Genomic DNA, 20240 nt, shown 5'->3' on the forward strand with positions numbered 1-20240 from the left:
GGTTCTCGGTTGCCCTGCTGAGATCAGACCCATCAAGGATGAAGCCCCTGCCAAGGAGGGCGAGCCCGTTCACGCCCGCCACGTCTACAAGGCCGCTTTCCAGGAACTTTTCCCTAGTCTCGAGATGCCCGAAGAAGTCGGTGTTACATGCTGCTCCCAATTTGCTGTCCGTCGCGAGACCATCCGCCAGCGTCCCCGCGCCGAGTATGTGCGATTCCGCGAGTGGTTGATAGTATCTGCTCTTGGCGATGACCTCAGCGGTAGAGTCCTTGAATACTCTTGGCACAGTACGTTCTACCCACCCGCTACGATTTATCATGATACTGATTCTTCATTTAGTTATCTTTGGCAAGGACCCAGTTCATTGCCCGAATGCCGCCGAGTGTTACTGCCAGAACTATGGCATGTGCGATATGCAGTGCGAGGCCGACAAATGCGAAAGCCAATACACACTCCCTCCCTTCTCAACCCTTCCCAAGGGTTGGCCCCAGATTGGTTGGAAGGGAGAGAACCGCGGCTGGCAGGGTCAACCTTAAGGAATAGGAAAACAATCACGATGGATTCGCGTCGTTCTTTTTGAAGTATTTACGATCGAAGAAGTTTCGTTGCGAAACTCTGCGCTGCACGATTAATTGTAGACCATTATGGGTTACGTCTTGAAGGGAGATTCTCAAGATCGTCCCTTGTCTCTGGGTTTCTGGAATTATAACGGGATGGGCGTCTGGTATTGGGTTTGGCAATCTGCAATGTCTGCGCTGGGTAGAGGTCTGTAACATTATCATGAGATAATTTTAAAAGCTCAGTATACTATGAAAGGTATTGCATTAGAAATGAAGTCAAGGACAGACGAAAAGGGCGAAGCCAAGTAATCACATTCCAACATATTCTTATCATCAAGTTCCTGAAACTATCGCCTTGATTTTCGGTCCCCCACTCGGAAATAAGGCCCCACCCCCACCTGTTTCCATTCAAGCCTCAGTTTGAAGTTTACCTACAACTCATCTCAATCATCATTTGAGCTCAGCACATCACAGATATCCACTACATATACGCTGTTATTATTGTACGCACAACGGCAGTCATTAAATATGGATTCTACAGCTTCTGCCAACTTGCTGGGTAAATTGAAAACACCTACTCTCGAATTGACTTTCAGTATGCTAACATCCTCTAGACAAGCACAACAAGCTCATCTTTGAGATCCTTAGAAGCTATCGTGACTTGATGAACTGCGCCACAGTCCAAGGCATGGACAAGTCTAACCCAAAAGACTATGAAGCTCAACAGAACAAGCTCAACTTCAGAGACCCTGAAACAATGGCAGCTGCTGAAATAAGGACACAAAGAAAGTTCGATCAGTTGGTAAGTTGACAAGCATCGCCAACCGTCGCAAACTGACACGGCACAGTACGACAATATTAAAGAGCTTCTCGCTCTATCGCGCACAATCAAGGAACTATGGGTATTTGGACCACTCGATCGAGCCGACGCTCATCGCCAAGAGAAGGAAGTGCAGATTGACCGCGACGTGAACGAGGTAGCGCGTCTGTTGGACAACTTTGACATGAAGACCATGAAGGAGCTTGCTGAGCGCAATGGGGGAACCTATGAACCTCAAGCCTCTTCATCAGCAGCGGGACCTGCGACGGCGCCACAGCCATCTGAACAACCTCCTGCGACTGGTAACTAGGAGAAACAAGGCGGAGGGGAAGAGATGTCACCAGCGAGCTCGGCGACATTTGACTAGGAGGATGGTTTCACGGGCGATAATACTGGGGGGTTCGAGCGGTGAAGGGCTCGCTGGTGGTAAAGCGATGACTGGTTCTGAGAGGCGTTTGGGAGTTGGGCTTAAAGTAGGTCTGCAGTGAGATACCCAGAGTAGATACTCTCACTCTTTGTTTAATTCAGTTTAGTTGAACACGTCCACATTCGATTGAGAGCAGCTCCCAATATCCATGCTACCTCAAATGGCTTGCGCTACAAGGCTTCCATTGCAGTGCGGCCACTTGACCTGGTCTTCGATGTGGTTCGTTGTGCCTTGTGAGGCAGGCATCCAATCCGCCATCTTATGGGAAGGAACGGCTGCCCGATTTGGGCGACTTCATCGTATCTGATCATCTCGCGTCATGCTCGTTGAAGATGCGGCAAGCGCCTGCCTCGTGGCTACGAGAAACGTGCCTTCCCGTCGACCATGAGATTCGTCACCCACCACGAGCTGCCTGATCGCCTTCCCTCCATCCATTCTCTTCACTCTTTGCTTCTCCCCTCATCATCTTCTGCATCAGAACTTTTCAATCTCATCCCCATCGCCAATCTGACCAGTCACTCTTTTCATTCGCTTACAGTCCTTTCATTCTCACCACAGTTCATCATGTTCTCCCGTGTCTTCATCGCCATCCTTGGCTTCACGATCGCCCTTTGCCAGGCTGGGTCCGACGGATCCTATCAGCCGACTCCTCAACGCTTCAAGTACTGGGGATGTGCCACTGTTGACGCTGCTGGTTTCAGCAACCCGGTTCCCCTTCCCAATGGTGTCTTGACTCCCGAGATGTGCAAAGCTGCTTGTGCCTACCACATGTTCGCTGCTGTATCCCCTGGGTAAGTCTCGACAAAGTCCCTTCCTCGACCACTCGCTAACAGATCCAGTGCCTGCCGCTGCGGAGACAATCCCAACGCCATCAAGGCTATCCATGAAGGCTTCTGTAACAACCCATGCAACGAATCTCCCAACTCTCCCACGTGTGGAGGCGGCTGCCCTGAGGACGGTGATACCGGTATCTCGAACCTCTTTGTCATCCAGCCTGCAATCGTCCAGCCTGCCGGGTCTCAAATCGAGCCGGGAAATCAGAGGAACCAGCTTGAACCATCAACAGTCCTCGTTCCCGTCTCTACTGTGGTGGAGTCATTTGCTTCAGCTGCACTTCCATGGCAAACCTCCTCCTCATCAGTAGTACCAACACTCCCACCAGGACAGGTTCCAGTTCCTTCATCATCAGCTACTGCCCAAGGACCCCCTCAGGGTGGAAGCCTTCTTCCTTCATCTGGCTTTGTTCCCGTCGATCCACCCACTACTTCTGTAGGCCGGGTTATGGCGACTATCACGTCCACCGTTCACGTTCAACCCAGTCTCACTTGGCCGGATGATGAACCTCCATCAACCCCAGGAACCCCAGTGGTAGATCCAGTCTCAGTTTCGGAGGGTACCGGAGTTGTTTCCACGTCTGCATCCGAATCCTCTCTCGCTGGTGAGACCCTATTCACAGATTCGGACCCTTTGCCTACCACCTCTTCAGCTGTCACAGAAGTGCCTATGTCAGAGGCAAATCACTTCGAAATCAAGTTGTTAGTCACATTGACTGAACTGCTACTCATCGCCGCAGTACTCGTTTGAGAGTGAAGGACAATGACAGCGCTCGACATGCTTTTTGGAATGGTGAGATGGTAGTGAAAGGTTCTTAGGGGTGGGAAGTCAATGTATTGGGATGCTATGGTCGTCGGGTTATTATGACATTTTAACAGAAAGGAATTAGAAGTGATGGCAGTCACATTTCTCAAACTATCGAGCATGTTGACAAGGGCGTCGGGCGTTGTCTTCTCATCATGGGCTTTCAGATAAGACACAATCTGTGCAGATGACAGCTATAGACGTAATATCAATAGAATGAACGTCTCAAATCATTTGAAACTGTATTATACTTCATTTTCTGATTATTGTCCGTCGTGAGTTCTGAAACTAGATTAATTCGGTTGAAGCATAGGGTAGGCAAAGCTGTATGGATCTGACGTAAAGCTTTCATGGCATGAGCTGGCGACGACCCCACTGGAGCTCCAAGCGTCCAACACCAGGGGAAGTGGCGGGGTACTTGACAACGCAACGGAGCAGCTCGACAGACATCCCACCTACACCTACATTTCAAATTTTATAGACAAAATGCAGTCGGGAATATCAGGTATGGGAGATGATGGCTCTGTATAGGAGCCAGAACTAACTCTTGCAGCTTCTCAGGAGCTCCAGAACGAGTTCAACTCGTTGCTGTCGAACGACACCTTTGGACTCCTCGCAACCATCGAGAAGGAGTCCATGGTCCCCATCACCACGATCCCTTCCAAGTCGAGCTCTTTTTCTGATAACCTTTCCGGCCTCGAGCCTCACCTTAAGACCGATACCGCCCTCTACATTATTCTTCGTCGTCACGAAGATGCTCCTCGATTCATAGCCATCACCTACGTCCCCGACTCGGCGAAGGTCCGCCAAAAGATGTTGTTTGCTTCAACTCGCTTGACCTTTGTTCGTGAGTTGGGTACAGAACATTTCCGAGAGACCATCTTCGTTACGACACCCGAGGAGCTGAGCGCCAAGGGCTTCGAGAAGCATGATGCGCATAATAAGATGGCTGCCCCTCTCACCGAGGAGGAGCAGCAATTGGGCGAGGTCAAGCGTGCTGAGCAAGAGGCTGGTTCAGGAACGAATAAGAAGGAGATTCATCTGAGCAAGAACTTTGCCATGCCCGTCTCCGAAGATGCCATTGCTGCTCTGAAGGAAATTGGCCAGGACGGCGGTCGAACTGTGACAATGCTGGTAAGTACTTAAAGTCTCCAAAACTCCCCGCCGGAAACTGACCGCCGCGACCCAGAAAATCAACCCCAGCACCGAGACAGTGGAGCTCGTTCCCGAGGCACCCACGCCCAGCGGCATCACAGACCTGACAAAGGCCATCTCATCTACCGAGCCGCGGTTCACCTTCTACCGTTACACTCACACGCACGACGGTGCCGAGTCGAGTCCCGTGCTCTTCTTCTACACCTGCCCGGCGACGCCCGGAAACAAGTCCATCAAGTTCCGCATGATGTATCCCTTGATGAAGCGTTCCGTGCTTGAGGTTGCGGAGAGCCAGGCGGGACTTAAGCTTGAGAAGAAGTTTGAGGTGGAGGACCCTAGTGAGATTACCGAGCAGTCGGTTCTGGAGGATTTGCATCCCAAGGCTGCGGCCCGACAGGGTTTTAGCCGTCCTAAGCGACCTGGTCGATAGATCAGAATGTTATGATGGTTGCTCTTCCTTCTCTTTAGTATATCATGGTATATATATACTTATGACTGTTGAATGATACGCAAAAAAGTCAATTGTCCAAACTACAAATGCTGGTATTTATCCAAGAATGCATGCGCGCAGTAAGAACCCAAACAGCCCCCTTCCTATGCATGGTATATCTTCCTCTATACTTTTAGTCCTTCCTTTCTCCTCATATACAGTTCCCTTCCGGTCTTATATACGTGATTTTCAGTGTCTTATTCCTCGTACTTGCCTCCAACGAGAGACAGGTTACTCCTCTCCATCTTATCCTTCAGGAACTCGTAGACAGTAAAGGTGACAGCCTGACCAGGAGCGACACGCATGATTCGGGGTGTGATACCCTTGTAGAAAGCATGGAATCCTTCTTGCCTAGGAATAGTCAGTATAAGCGAAGATTGCAGTCTGTTGTGTGACTCACTTGAACATATCGGCAGCAATTCGAGTAATACGAGTCCAAGCACTAGTTCCAGGCTCAGCACCACCTCGTTGCAGACGCGTCTTGATAGTATCAATAGGCGCATTACTCAAGGGTCCCATAGCTCCAGAAACAAGACCACACAGAGTAGTCTGGTAGTTGGGCAAGTTGGTGTTCTCGTACTGCGGCTGCAACTGCTTCAACCAATCCTTAAAGTAGCTGTACGCCGTGAAATTGACAGCCTGGTTCGAACCCTGCCTCAACGCCGTCAAACTCACACCACGATACAACGCACTAAATCCCTCCTCCTTAACAACAGTATACAGCGCATGCGCAGCATTGCGGTACTTGGGAACGTCCAGCGGATCCGCCATGGAGTGATGCTGCGCCTGGAGACGAATCTTGATAACCTCCATGGGCGTCACGACGCAGACAGCTTCTGTGATACCGGCAGCCAAACCAGCGATGAAGACGCTCTTGCCAGAGACAGCACCTGTTTCGTCGGCGAGGAACTGCTTGTATTTCTCAAAGGAGGTGAAGCGGATGGCCATTTTGGGGACGATGCCTGTGAAGACGGCGCCGAGACCCTTGTATAGACCTAGGGGCGTCTCTTTTGCGACGATGGCGGCGCCTGTTTTTAGGAAGCCGCGCTTGGGGGCGCCGGGTTGGCGGGCGCGTCTTGAGAGTTGCATGCGGACTTTGATTGTGTCTTTTTTTTCACATGTTAGCTTTCTGGTCCTCTTTGGGAGAAGGTTTGCGCTGGTTGGGCAGTTGGCGCATTGGGGAGCTTACCGAGGGGATGGCACGCGAGAGCTTCCATCATACCAGCACCACCACCGGCTGTGAGAAACGTTAGCTTTGTTGTTCAATTCTTGCTTTCAATAACCGTTTCCTCAAACACGAGGCTGTGGAATTGGATTTTCAACATACCAATCAAGTTAACAGCCGCTGAAGGCGGCGCCTTCTTGCCGTTGCCATTGCCGTTCTTTGAAGCCATTGCGACAGCTACTGATCGTTTGTGATCTTGCGCCGAGATAATATGTATACTGAGATCAAGTCGCGTGGGTTATTCGCAAGTCCGAGAGTTTGCGCCGAGTCGTTTCAGAACCGAGGATGTGGATCGAGAGAAAGTTGAGTTAAGCGACACCAAGATACAGGAAGAGACCAGAACTAAGAGAAGAAAGAAACCGAAAAGACTAATAGGACCAAGATGGGAAGAGGGAGAAGAGGAACAATTTAAAAGAAGGCGCACATGAAAAGGATCCTTGTCGGTCATGGACCGAGCCTTAGCTCTTCTTATTTACACACCTGGACTGGAGAAAGGATACCCCACATTTTGGTCAATTACGGGGAAAAGTGAGTTGGAGTTTTGGGATCCATTGGATTGGGGGTAAATGGAAGACCGAGGACTTGAATACACCTCTATAGTAGTTACTGGCTTTGTCTAGTACAGCTTCAAGTACATCCTTTGCCCCAAGCTGTGCAGTATGACCTCCAATTGCTCACTCTCTCACATGCAAGCTGATCTAAACCCAAACTCAATAATGTCTATAGATCTTCATAACTCTGACGTCGGCAACAAACCCTTTTACTTGGGCCCCACTACTGGTCCGGGCAGGCGGAGGACCGGGGTAGGGAACCACCATCCATGTGGCCGAACACATGGAAAAAGAATTGATGTTTGGTGATCACGAGCAGATGACTCAGTCTAGGTGTAGAAATCTTTATTGCTCGGTGTATGAGATGATACATACCGAGAGAGTAAAAGGTGACGTCGGTACTTTGCCGACGGGTAGCCGAGCTTGTGATATTGCGGGGTCCCGTAGCTAAGGTACTCCCAAAGCTGGGTGTCATGATGGCTTGGCTTAGGCATGATATTATGATAGAGAGTTAGCTGTGTGAGTGGTATATATAGTGCAGTTAAAGGACATCTTGTATTCGCTCAGTTTACATCTCTGAGAACAACAGAGGCCATCCTCAATCGTACAATTCACCTGGGAATATTCGTATTTTGAAAACAAGACACCTCCAAATAACAACCAATCAACATCTTTCCCCCACAGTCAAGTTATGCATTCAACCCACCAGCAAATTAAATCCACACCCTCTCCAAACCATCATGAAAAGGGCAAGCGTATGACCGAGCTTTGCCGAGGTCTGCTATTGAGTCAGCAAGACTGTTAGAATTCTCAATTATTTCGATATTGTACTGTCACTATTTCAACTTTAGACATTGTCGAATGCTACTGGTTATGCCTTAGAGATATCCATCCTCTGGATTGAGATTCGGGTAGTGTCAACCTCAGTATCCTCATCTCCAAACCGCAACCGACTTTAAGACGATATAAGCCGTTTAAAACATCAACCGCCCAAACAAATATCCTAAGCCGCGGAACATTACTTTCCCAGCATTACAATCACGGCTTCTTTTCCTATATCTTCCGTTCAATCCCGTCTCCTTTTACTACCCCAACTCGGAACAGAAAGCTCGGAGCGTCGGAGATTCGGAACTGGGTAACAATTAATTTACCATCCGCTACATTTCCCGCCGGACTTGTATGTCCCCACTAACAACGCGGAGCCGCGCCCGTTGAATTGTAGCCGAAGAGTTGAGGGAACTATCCGCTGTCGCTACGGACAATGACTCTTTAACTGATGACCTGTGTTTCTGACTATGTTCTCACATTATGAGGTTGTCATGGTCACTGAGTATGTGAGTACCTTACCAACATGGCTTCATGAAGGGAAGTGTCTGCTTGTCAAATTACACGCCGAAGCGAGGCGCTTGAAATCCGAACCAGCTGATTGGTCCGCATAACGCGAAGGCTTGTAAGTCGCATAGAGCCGGGACATCAAATTGCGGCTCGTCTCGTAACCCCCAAACTCTCAAATTCAGGAACGCCCAGTGAAAATTAGTAACGACAGGGGCCAGCGATTGCTTTCAGTTGAGTCCGTTTGCTATTTGTGTTAGCTACCTGACTTGAGTGTGATCGCCTTTACTATGTGAAGTCCGGGAATACATCAGCTTCTGACAAAATGGTATCTTGATGAGCTTTGGATAGCTGGTCGGGGATTGCGAAAATGTCGAATGGGCGTGTGGCGCAGAAACAAGGTGAGTGTGGTCTGAGTCGATGAAATATACAGACAGAAGGAAAGCTCAAAAGACTTGAAAACGGTCAGCTGCTTGTTGGGATAGTTGCCTAATAGTGGTGCCATTGTGTTTCGGATGTTATGCGTGGATTCTTCTGTATGCCATTTTCAGCCCGTGTTATCGTTCACGTCCTTCATTCTTTTGTTGGATTCTTGGCTGATGGGCTGACCGTCCTCAGGATACTTGGTATATTACGAAACCCGCTGTCTTTGGTGTTTTGAATAGACGGAGGCGGTGGGACTCTGCGCGAGACCGCAAACCCGGGAACGGTCTGGGAAGACCGGGCCTGTGAGTGAGAAACTCCAAATCGAGGAGACAGTGATTATAGTCCCACAGACTTCTTGCTCTCGCCTGCCGTTAAACTTGTGCTTTCAGGGACTCGATGGTGCGGTTTACCGGTGCGATCGGTATGTAGCATTGCTACATACACTTCCCTGAAAGCAGAGATTCGACCGCCATCTTGACATGCCGGACTTGTGTGGTGAGGGTTGAACCACCCATCGTTGCATAGATATACGATAGATGTCAGGCGGTATGGATATCCTTGAGTTGGAAATTCGTCCTTCCCTTGCGTATGCGGAAAAACATGGTCTTGTACCCAAACTTCCGAGGTTGGCGCTTTACACGGGATGAAGAAAGGAACTCGTTGAGCTTTCTTTGCTGTTATCCTTTGTCTGCTGGGATATCCCACCAGCGAGATAGCCAGTTGAAGCTAACCTGGAGATGAAACGGGGCTTTTGCGCCATCAAGAAGAGAGGTTGCAATCCGAGGTGGGCTGTGCAATGGGGCGATTGTGCACTTCTCGAAAGGATATTCCAGCTTGCTCCAAGCACCAGCAGGGACAGCGAAGCAATCCTCCATACGTTGAACATAACGGCCTCTTCAAAACTTGTTTCGTTGGTTCTTAATGGGGGGGTAAACCACCAATTATGCATTTGGGCATTGAGGTGTCGCGGGCATCGATATATGTAGTTAGTGCCGTAATGATTCGACCTAATGGGACTTCTTCTCTATCCCGATATCTGTTATTCGGGTTATCCCAGATGTTCCAAATACAGGGCGGCGTTGTGTCGGAGTAGATACGAAACCACAGTAACCACCAAACCCATGGCGGGCATACAGAACCTGAGTTCAGAAGCTGTCACCTCATGGTGATGTGTAACACACAACTTTGTGGGACTATCTTTACACACCCATTTTGCGGTGTTACTTGGGCGTTTATCGACGTCTCATCTTACAAAAAACCGGTCGTAACGACGACAGTAATTCACTACCGGGCTATGAAAGCCGAGCAGAACGACGATTAAGTCCCACTACAGAACGGCGATGACTATAGTCCCAATGGACGTGATCATGCGCAAACACATGATCCACGCTCCGTGCCCAGTGAACAACATGAATGGCAAACTGCATAGGCTTTCCTGACCCGATGGTGCATCTGGGATAAGCCAAATGCCAGGAATAACTGCATAATCACCACAGGCGCAACTGTGAGATTGATGAGGATACAGCCTGCTGGCTATTTACCGGTTCAAGGAATAAAAATAGATATAGATAGGTAATACATAAGGCCCCTTACCACCTATAGCCTATATTACTAAGCACAGAACATTACAGCTAACGTTTGTTTGTAGGTATCGTCCAAGTCTAACCTGCACGCTAGGACGAACTGATCGCTTAGGTCTGAAGCCGTACGTTTCGATGGATGCAATTTCGATATGGGTGGGAAGTTCAGGACACCCTCTCCTTGTCAGTGTAACTGCCGGCCGCACATGTGATGCCTGAACAGCTAGGGGGTACTACCATGGTGATATTCTCAAGATCTCACTAAAAAGGATGACAGCTGCCGCAACAGATAAGAATCGAAATCGCTTGGCTGCATGGTTGAAAGCTGTCACAACGTAGGAAGCGTGTGATTCAACTTCACCTGGCAGCCTGACCCTTGAGTAATCTTCAATCTTGCTATTAATACCCGACTACCTATTTTACCTTTTAGCCAAATCCCTATAAATTTTCCCTTTCCAATCTCTATCTATATAAATATTCTATCTACTCCCTCCCCAAATTCTCCGCAGGACCACACTCAATAACCCTTCCCCTATCCAACCTCAAACACCACGTCGCATCTTGCACAGCCTCCAACCGATGCGCAATGGTAATCACCGTACTCTCCCTCAGCTCTTGCCTCAGAATTCTCTGCACAGTTGCTGCGGTTCCTCTATCAATCGACGCTGTCGCTTCGTCAAGAATAACGAGACCACTGCGTCGGAGAACAGCGCGGCATATACCTACGAGTTGTCGTTGTCCTTGACTTAGGTTTTTGCCACCTGCGTCGATGCGAGAATCGAGAGTCCAGTCCGAGCCGAGAACGCGGTGGATGGCGTTTGTGCATTCTTGATCGGAGAACTTTGTTTCTGGGTCGATGTTGTCGCGGAGGGTGCCGGGGAAGAGGATGGGGTCTTGTTGGATGAATGTTACGCGGTGACGGAGTGCTGTGCGGTCTACTTGCGCGAGGTTGATGCTACCTATTGTTACTGCCCCCGATGATGGTGCTTGAGTGGCGAGAAGGGCGTTTGCGATAGTTGATTTGCCGGATCCTGTTCGGCCAAGGACTGCGCATGTTGAACCACCAGGGATCTCGAAGGAGACGTCATCCAGCACCGAGGGAAGATCGTCGGCGTATCTAAAGGACATGGAGTCGAAGCGCACGCTATCGCAAGGGCGAGGCCAGTCCTGTGGAGGCTCGATATCACCACTTGGCTCTTCAGGTACGCGATTCAGTGCATCAACTCGTTCAAGAGACACAGCATCTAACTGAAGAGCCGCAAACTTCTCACAAAGTTGCTGAACAGCAACCATAGCAATATTCGTCTGCGTAAGAACGAAACCGACCGCACTAGCAGGCGTACCCATATACACCATCGACAAAACAAGAATGCTCCGCATGATGGCAGAAGACATACCAAGCCGAAAGTCAAGCCAGAAAGTCATACTCCAGAAGAAATGATCATGTTTCTGAAAGTCATCGACAGCTTCCAGGTGCTTATCCTGGAAGCGTTCCTCGACTTTGAGAGCACGGATAGTAACGAGACCGTCCTGCATGACTCCGATGTTGGCAATGATAGGAGTCAGATAGCGCATTTCCATTCGGCGGAGACAGCGGGAGGCGGGGACGTATATACTATAGAAGTATGAAAAGAGGATTCCGACCACGAAGACGATGAGGACTAGGAAGACTTGGTGCGTCATGATTGCGAAGAGGCTGAGAGCGAGGGCGATCATGTTATATACGAAGGATTCGAGAGGTGCGAGGATGCCACCGTCGACCATACCCATGTCGGAGATGAGACGGTTCTTCAACTGTCCTGTCGGCGTGGTATCATGATACCGGAAAGAAGCCTTACTGACTCTGTCAATGGCAATTCGGAAAAGCACCTTAGCTGCACGAATGCTGATAGAAGCCAGTAGGACCTGAGCAGAAGCATACGCCACAACCTGCGCGATAGATAACCCCGCAAGAACGTATAGCCAAGGTCGAGGATGCTGACTTGGGTTAGGAAGACCCCAATAACCATTGATAGCAATATCCTCAAGACCAGCAGATTCATGACCCCAAGCTTCAAGGAGTCGAGCACGAGCAATATCGCAGTATCGAGAAAGACCATAGAACAGAGCTAGAGAAAGCCACAGATGCCAACCTCCTGCGCTCATATACTTTTGGTAGATTGTCAATGGGATAGCTCCTGTCTCTGTTACCTGCTCCGGAACGTCTTTTGATCCTGGGGCATCTTCGGAGGTATGGTCTTGGGAAGTTTCGTGTGCTTTAACATCGGTCGCAGTCGAGTTGACATGATGAGGATGTTCGAGCTCTTCTTTGAGTTGCTCTTGTGAAAGAACGTGTGCAAAACCATCTTTTATGTCGACGACTTGGTCGGCGTGCTTCAGAACAAGATCATCTCGATGTGTGACAAGCACGATGTTTCGACCCTGAGCAAGCGGTCCCCGAAGGAAGTGCTGGACGATGTAACTAGCCGTATCATGATCCAAAGCCGCAAGAGGATCATCCAAAAGAAGAATCCGACACTTGCTATACACAGCTCGTGCTAACGCAACACGCGCTTTTTGACCACCTGATAGACCAATGCCTGCTTCCTCAAGCTTCGTCTTGTCACTCAAAGGAAACGTCATAAGATCCGGTAACAGGGCACAAGCACTAAGAACTTCCTTATACCGCTCCGGTTCAAACGGTTCATGGAAAAGAATGTTTTCTCTGATAGTTTTGTTCTGTAACCATGGGAGTTGCTGTGCATAAGCAATTGGTTCATCAGCTCTTGAGAAAACACCACTGCGATGTTCAAGTTCGTTGAGAATAGCGAGTAAAAGACTTGACTTTCCAGAACCGACTTTTCCTCGGACGACGTTCAGACCTGTTGAGAATTTAAGGGTAAGGTCTTGAAGAACGAGGTGGTCGGTCGCAGGACGTGAGAAAGAAGCGTTGGTGAATTCGATATCGCGGTCTTGTGAGCCGCTGAATGCATCTTCGTCTCTGTCTGGTTCGGACATGTATTTATTGACACGTTCAACAGGAATAGTGCACTTCCAAACTGCTGAGATAAGATCGAATGCTTCTCTAGTACTGGCCTCAAGTTGCGCGAAGAGTTGAAGGGAGGGCCAGATGACATCGTTGGGTAGTCCTCTCCCGAGGATAAGCGTGTAGAGACAGATACTCGCAAAAGGATACACCGCTCCACCAAAGACGTTGATAGTTGAGATTGCCGCATTGACAATTGAGATATGAAGTCTCTTCCTCATCTCAACATCCCTAAATCTCAAAATGCGATCTCTCCACGAAGATGTCCAGCCATTGAGCTTAAGCGGGCGACTAGCCTCTACAAAATGCGCAACAGCCTGCGCTCTTCGATCAGAATGCGCAGTTCGTTGTCTCTCAAGCTTAATAACCTGTCTCACAAGCAACGAATTGCATGTGATGAAGATGACCATGAATCCGAAGCCGACACATGATGGCCAGCCCATTATGTCGATGAGGTAGTAGATCGTCACGATGACTTTGATGGGTGTGGCGACGACGCGTGCGAATTCCCAGAATCGTTGGGATATCTCGTAGGTATCTCCACGAATAAGGTTGACGACTTTTGCATTGGAGGCTTGATGGTCTTGGGATGGTTGGGTTGGCTTCTTCTTGCGTCCGCGACAGTTTTTGAAGAACTTGGATAACTTTCCGTTTGATGAGGAGCCATTTGTCTCTTCAGTAGCTGAAGGATCCTTTTCCGTCATCTCAGATCCTGGAACAGCTCTCGTGAGAAGCTTTCCAAAAAGTCCAATGAACGTCTCTCCGCGACTCCTCTCATAAGCTTTACGAGAGTACCATCCCGAAGATGTCCTCGCGACCTGACGGAGTGTATCAATGCTGAGAATAACAAGGCACCACAAGCCAGCTTCTGCAGGATCACTCTTATCAAGAGCCTGATACAGCTTACTCGTAAGTCGCAGGTTAGAAACTTCAGCCACACGTTCCACAACAGCTGCAAAGGTCGATATAAAGAGATCCAACCCATTGGCTTCGATGAGACATGGCAAAAGTTTACCCCTTAACGTTCTGAAAGCCATGTAAAGCCTCCAATGCTGAAACTCGTAGGGTAACTGCCACACATCTCTAACTTCAATCTCACGCTCGCTAGCGACTTTAGATAGAGGATTGACCCATTTCATTGTCCAGAACTGGAAGAGCGTGAGGTTATCTTCCGGACTTCGAACCTGGTTTGATGGAGCGGCTTTGATGCTTCCGATGTCTGAGGTACCCCAGAAGGGATTTCGAATGGGCATGTTTCCGATGACCAATATTGCCAGTGCCTCAAGAGTGAGATGCGCAATCTCAAAGGCGTTTATCGAGCTGTTCTTAAAGCTCAGATAATAAAGTGCCCGGAGGATGACTGCCGTCGCCATCATGAGTAGATACTGCATAAACAGTAACTTGGGCGTTTGAACCGGAAGATCGATGACTGTGAGAAGGGTCGCCACTATCCATGGCACAAGTCCCATAAAAGCAGTCTTCTGATCAGGATGTATAACAGCATAGCTGATAACCAATCCCAGCCCAGCAAGAGCAATAAGCATAAGGCACAATGTCCAAAACGTCCATTTTCTACTCTTTGCTTGAAACGGCTCACTTTCTTGAGCAAACGGTTTCAGCCATTGAGGAAGTAACCTCTGCAACGGTTTGCGGCAGAGGTAAAGTAACAATATCGTGCATGAAGCGATGTCGACACCGAGCATGACGCTCATTTCTCGCTTCGGCCATGACTCGGACCATATTTGGTAGAGAGGCTGATCAGAGACTGGCGAGTTGAAGAGTTGCTTTGAGAAGCTGGCGTGGTAGAGGTCTACGGCTGCCATACTGGCCAACAGCCAGAGCTCGGGGCTCAAAGATCAAGGTTGAAGGCCTGAATAAGGTTCTTAGCTAAGCTTCGTGTAGGTGGTAAGAGCTGATGGTAAGAGTTGGTAGATCGATTGGTACATAAGTTGATAAGTGGATAGATATTACTGTGCGTATACAATAGGCAAAGGAGATATAGTTCAAGACAAATGGCGTCGATAGATATACAAACGGAAAACGGAGATGCGGGCACATACAAATGGATTGTACTGTACTGTAATATTCGGGGCTGGGCGATTCACACATAAAAACTCTATTCGTGGCGCGCGGAAAACAACACAAGTAACGATGAATAAGTAGCCATTGGCTCACTGTATCTAATCAATCAGATAATTGAGATGCACATTTGTGCGGTAGGGTATCAATTGATGTCGCAGACAACTGCGTGAAAGGGTGTAGTGAGTGGGAAGTGAGAGGTCTCTGCTAGCGGTGAATTCTTTTTTGTTTCCCCCCGGCGCATCAGATCAGACACAGACCCCAGTAGATTTACTCAGTATCCAATGAGATGTAGCGACGATCTTGTGGGGAAGAGTCGTTGTTGAGCGTGGATCAATGGCCGGATGGGGTTTGGTTGGTGTTGGTGTTGGTACTTTGGTTCAGTGGTTGATTAATTGACTGTTGGTGAGGAAGGATGCGATCCCATGTCGTTGCATGTCTGGAAATGAGGGCAACACTCATTCATCTGCGGTAAGGCGGCGCAGTGAGGAAATGTCGATTCGATTGTAAAATTTTATTGATTCATCGCATCGTGGCGTAGGATAAAGTACCCGGCCCATCAGTGAGATACCCAATCCAAGCTCTATCCGTGTATTCGTAGTGTCGCATCTAAATAAACAAAGCGCCTCCAACAACTGCCATGGACAACATGGTTATCATGCCAACACCATTAGCATATGGCGCCGCACCCGAATCTTGACTTTCTGTGGCAGAGGCCGCCGAGCCGGTATCGGAAGCTGTGCCAGTTGAACCGGACTCTTCAGATTTTGATCCTCCGCTTACAAGAGCAGAGAGTTTGCCGTCATCGGTGAAGTATGCTTTGACGGAAGATGCGTTCTTGCAGTCGCTTGGCGCATCGGCCTTGCCCTTGACGAAATTGGCAGCGATGCACTATGGCCGTTAGCGACGTGAACTTTATTGTACGGAAGAGTACTCACCTGGTAGAGAAGACCATCGACAGCTGAAGACACGACATTCACCCAACCCTTCTTGCCGACATATTTCTCGGGGATTGTGACTTGTGGTTGACAGAAATCGCCGAGACCACTCTGTTGAACAATAGGGAAGACCTGTTCCCAGCCTCCAGAGGCTTCTTCGTCGGTAGTAACACGGAAGAGCCAGTTGCCTTGTTGATGTGTAGAACGAAGAGCAATAGCTTCACCACCAACGTGGAAATCGACAAGCTTGTTCTTGGAGAGATCGGGGGTGAAGCCACCGCAGGGGGACTTGTCCTCGTCCTCGTCTTTGAAGCCGATTGTGTCGGGGTACTTAACTTCGAAATGGGCGAGGGAAAGACCGCAAAGGGCGGCTGCTGAGAGGAGGAGTGAAGAGCGCATGGTCTTGATGTGGTTATCTGGTATATGGGAGAGAAGAAGTAGAGAATTGGGGTGTGGTATGAGAGTGTCAGATTAGACGTTGAAGGTGGTGGGCGGTTGACACTTTTTGTAGCAGCCACGGATCTCGGCAGGGGAAGGAGGGAGAGGCTGAACTACCTGCCTCTAGTCTGGGCGTGCGCGGGTTTCTCTATCAAGAAGGCACCCTCACCGAACCAGAGTTTCATGAGCCAAGCATTACGAGACTTATAACAAATGCTTAATCCTAAGGGATGATGTTCGCGGTAAGGAAGGCAAGTGATAAGTTTGGAGTATTCTTATTTTCCTCATCATATCTTTGTACCACGTCTCAAGTTTCCATCATGAATGCTACGTCATTGAGGCTCTGTGTTCCCATGATAGACCCCAAGTCAATGCAAGCCATTCCACTAGTCTAAGCCTTTCCATGCAATTCACTCACAAAATACGCCCGACAGTTAAATTTCCATGTCTTTTAGAGCTATTTAACAGCATAGGAAGCCCTGAATGCAGCTTCACCAGCTCGAGTTTCCATCACCAAACGCCATGTTAGTGGCGGCGAGCACGTTTGAGTCTTAACTTTACCCCAAAAGTCTAGAACCAAAAAACCAGGGTCCCCCCCTGAACATGCGGAGGGTCCAATCAGCGACGATCGTGCACGGGCCTTGCGGTTGTTTGAGCAAGTTTCCCTCTTGTAAGTGAGCGAGTTTTTTGTGACTTCCATTTTCTAAACGAGCTCATAAAGGTATTTGTTAGATCATTTTGAGCTGATTCGGGTATGCGGCATGGAGACGGATGAGACGGAAGGTATCTGTTAGATGCTCGAGGAGAAATTAGATGGCCCCTCAGGAGTCAATGGGGAAGAGCATATTCTAGACACAAGTTATGGTTGAGACGTAAATGGGACATGGTTAATTCAGTTCTTTTGAAGCTAGACTTATTCCAGATCATTGACTTAGGTCCATCTTGAGGAATCAGTTGCTATTCCTGGTATGTGTGGCTTATGTACAATATCCTGTGCCTTCTCACTCGACTACCGCGGGGTCTAACTTCACTTCTCAACCTGACATCTCATCATTCTACATACATTGAATTTCCTTCATTTCACTGTCTTGTTGTATACCCTTTGTGTCTTGGCATTTTCATCATCAAGTGAGCCAAGCCATCCTCCTCTCATCAACTTGCTCAATCACTCTCACCCTCTTACCTCGACCATTCGCCGACTCTGGATTGATCATACAATTCCGCTGACGACAGCTGACTGCAAAAGCTGGCTCAGCCAGAACAGCATGATCTATTGAGGGGCAGCGAAGATCCCTCCAATTGAGATCTCGGTATCTTGACACTATACAACGACATCACGACGCTGGCCGTCGCGATCCTTCCATCTTGACTCAAATCCATAATCTCAACGCCATCGGCGTACTATAGCCCATCATGGATATGGGACACATGCATCATGACACCAGTCTACGGATGGAAGTCAACTATGCCTTCGCTCGAGAGTACTGGTACACCATCGCTGGTGTCGTCGGTGCACTCCTCGCTATCCGCGGCATCAATCACCTCGAAGCTCAACAAAGGTAACCACGACGACCACTTACTCAACAGAGATACTAACATCACAAAGATTAAAAGCATGTCGCGATCCTTCAATAGATCATCCAACCCGACCACGAGGACCCTTCACTCAAGCATGGGCAACAGCAACAGCCATCATTCGAGAAATGGGCCACCCACAATATTACATCCCCATCAAAGGTCTTCGATGGGCGACGCCACTCCCTCTTGGTCGTATAATCGTTCTAGCATGCTACTGGGTCGTTATCGTCTACATGATGAGCTGGCAGGTATCAAAGAATGATGTGTACTACTGGGAACGTATTGGATATCGCAACGCATGGGTCACTCTGATGCAGTTCCCCCTGGTTTACCTCCTATCGACAAAAGTCAACGTTATCGGATTCTTGACAGGATCCAGTCATGAGAGACTCAACTGGCTGCATCGATGGGTTGCGCGCACCATGTTTGTTACCGCGACTGTTCACGGATTCCATTTCTGGACTATGTGGGTGCGCGCCGAGTTTCTCGATTATGCCCTCGAAATCATGCCGTTAGTCAAGTATGGACTTGCAGCTTGGGCCATTCTGCTTTGGAACGTCATAACTGGTATTGTACCTATTCGAAGGCTTTCGTATGAGGTGTGGGTAGCTCAGCATGTTCTCACCAGTATTGTTATGCTGTGGTTGCTCTACAGACATATCCCTGCGAATGCTCGTTGGCTTCTATGGATGAGTATCTCATTCCTTGTGTTTGACCGTGCTATGAGATGGATACTTCTCCTATGGCAGAATGTTCGTGTACGACCTCAAGGAACAGCCTGTCAAGGTATGAAGCATCTTGGACATCGAGTCGCTGCTCGTGTTGTTGGACCTGCAACCACTGTCATCACTATCAAGGATGTGCACTTCAAATGGAAGGCTGGAGAACATATCTATCTCTGGATTCCACGTCTAGGTCCATTCGAGGCGCATCCATATACGATTGCATGCGCGCACAAACTTGAGGGAACATGTTGCTGCAACAGTATTCAGCTTGTGGTGCGTGCCCACGGCGGATTCTCCAAACGAATTCACGAATATGCAACAAAGAATTCAGCTTCCGAGCTTACAGGTTTCGTCTCAGGACCCTATGGCGTTCCCCCGCAGTGGAATATCTACGAGACGCTGGTCTTGATTGGAGCATCAACAGGAGCGAGTTTCGTTATCCCTATCCTTGAAAGTATTGCAGCAGCTCAAAAGTGGAACTGCACACGAAGAGTTGACGTTGTTCTCACAGCAAGAACAGCACAAGAGATCAAATACTACGTCGAAAGAGCAGAAGAAGCAGGCCGAATGGTGCGCGCCAAGGGAATCGCCATCAGCATCCACATCGCAGTAACAGGGACCGACACCAAAACAGAAGGTCCAATTTTCGTTTCACGCCCCGAGTCAGCATCATCGAGGTCAAGCGATTCCGACGATATCCAACCCGCAAAGGGATCTACAGGATGTTGTTGCAACAGTGGCACAGACGAAAAAGGATGTCCGAGCGATTCACCATGTCGCGTGGAAAAAGCCGTTTCGGTGCCCGAGCTCATTAGAGAATACACGTGCCGCCCAGACATTGAGGCCATGATCCGCGAGCCAGTAGAGCAAGCTTGGGGGGAGACAGGGGTTGTTGTCTGTGGTGGACGAGAAATTGTGGCGAGGACAAGGAATTGCGTTAGTCGTTTGAGTGATGAGCGTGCTATCCATAAAGGAACGGGTGCGCAGGGGATATATCTTCATGTGGAGGAATATTCGTTCTAGATAGGATACGATAAAACAATAATGACGATGTTTGCTGCAGCTTATTTTGAAAGAGGTTGGAACAGGGGTCATGTCACTCTCTGCATTTGGTGGACCAGAGATGTTGCATTTTCGAGATTCAGGTGACAGAAGTCGACAGTGTTAGTGTCTCACTAAAGTGACTAAATCATTCTGTCGATTCTACTCTTGGCATCAAATCATGGTTGTTTGCTGTGCCACAGCAACGGTTA

The 20240-nt window shown here is 48.9% G+C and overlaps 5 protein-coding genes across 5 annotated transcripts; 2 read left to right on the top strand and 3 right to left on the bottom strand.

Moving 5' to 3' along the window:
- Positions 1 to 2371: 2371 nt before the first annotated feature.
- On the top strand, positions 2372 to 5030 carry FIESC28_00919 (uncharacterized protein; the record flags this gene model as incomplete). The annotated part of the gene is made up of 6 exons (XM_031155070.1): positions 2372 to 2598; positions 2647 to 3342; positions 3381 to 3433; positions 3927 to 3950; positions 3999 to 4579; positions 4635 to 5030. The coding sequence occupies 6 exons, from the start codon at positions 2372 to 2374 to the stop codon at positions 5028 to 5030; spliced, it is 1977 nt and encodes a 658-aa protein (XP_031020865.1).
- A 257-nt stretch (positions 5031 to 5287) lies between these two features.
- On the bottom strand, positions 5288 to 6484 carry FIESC28_00920 (uncharacterized protein; the record flags this gene model as incomplete). The annotated part of the gene is made up of 4 exons (XM_031155071.1): positions 5288 to 5441; positions 5491 to 6196; positions 6280 to 6327; positions 6418 to 6484. The coding sequence occupies 4 exons, from the start codon at positions 6482 to 6484 to the stop codon at positions 5288 to 5290; spliced, it is 975 nt and encodes a 324-aa protein (XP_031020866.1).
- Positions 6485 to 10687: 4203 nt separating this feature from the next.
- On the bottom strand, positions 10688 to 15052 carry FIESC28_00921 (uncharacterized protein; the record flags this gene model as incomplete). Its single annotated transcript, XM_031155072.1, has 1 exon — positions 10688 to 15052. One exon carries the CDS (start codon positions 15050 to 15052, stop codon positions 10688 to 10690), a length of 4365 nt encoding a protein of 1454 aa, XP_031020867.1.
- An 865-nt stretch (positions 15053 to 15917) lies between these two features.
- Positions 15918 to 16645, bottom strand: FIESC28_00922 (uncharacterized protein; the record flags this gene model as incomplete). Its single annotated transcript, XM_031155073.1, has 2 exons — positions 15918 to 16199; positions 16247 to 16645. 2 exons carry the CDS (start codon positions 16643 to 16645, stop codon positions 15918 to 15920), a joined length of 681 nt encoding a protein of 226 aa, XP_031020868.1.
- A 1452-nt stretch (positions 16646 to 18097) lies between these two features.
- FIESC28_00923 (uncharacterized protein) lies at positions 18098 to 20010 on the top strand (the record flags this gene model as incomplete). Its single annotated transcript, XM_031155074.1, has 2 exons — positions 18098 to 18243; positions 18291 to 20010. 2 exons carry the CDS (start codon positions 18098 to 18100, stop codon positions 20008 to 20010), a joined length of 1866 nt encoding a protein of 621 aa, XP_031020869.1.
- Positions 20011 to 20240: the final 230 nt, after the last annotated feature.

The sequence above is a fragment of the Fusarium coffeatum genome, assembly GCF_003316985.1.
Source record: "Fusarium coffeatum strain FIESC_28 chromosome Unknown BRIP53273_contig_26, whole genome shotgun sequence".
Lineage (NCBI taxonomy): Eukaryota > Fungi > Ascomycota > Sordariomycetes > Hypocreales > Nectriaceae > Fusarium > Fusarium coffeatum.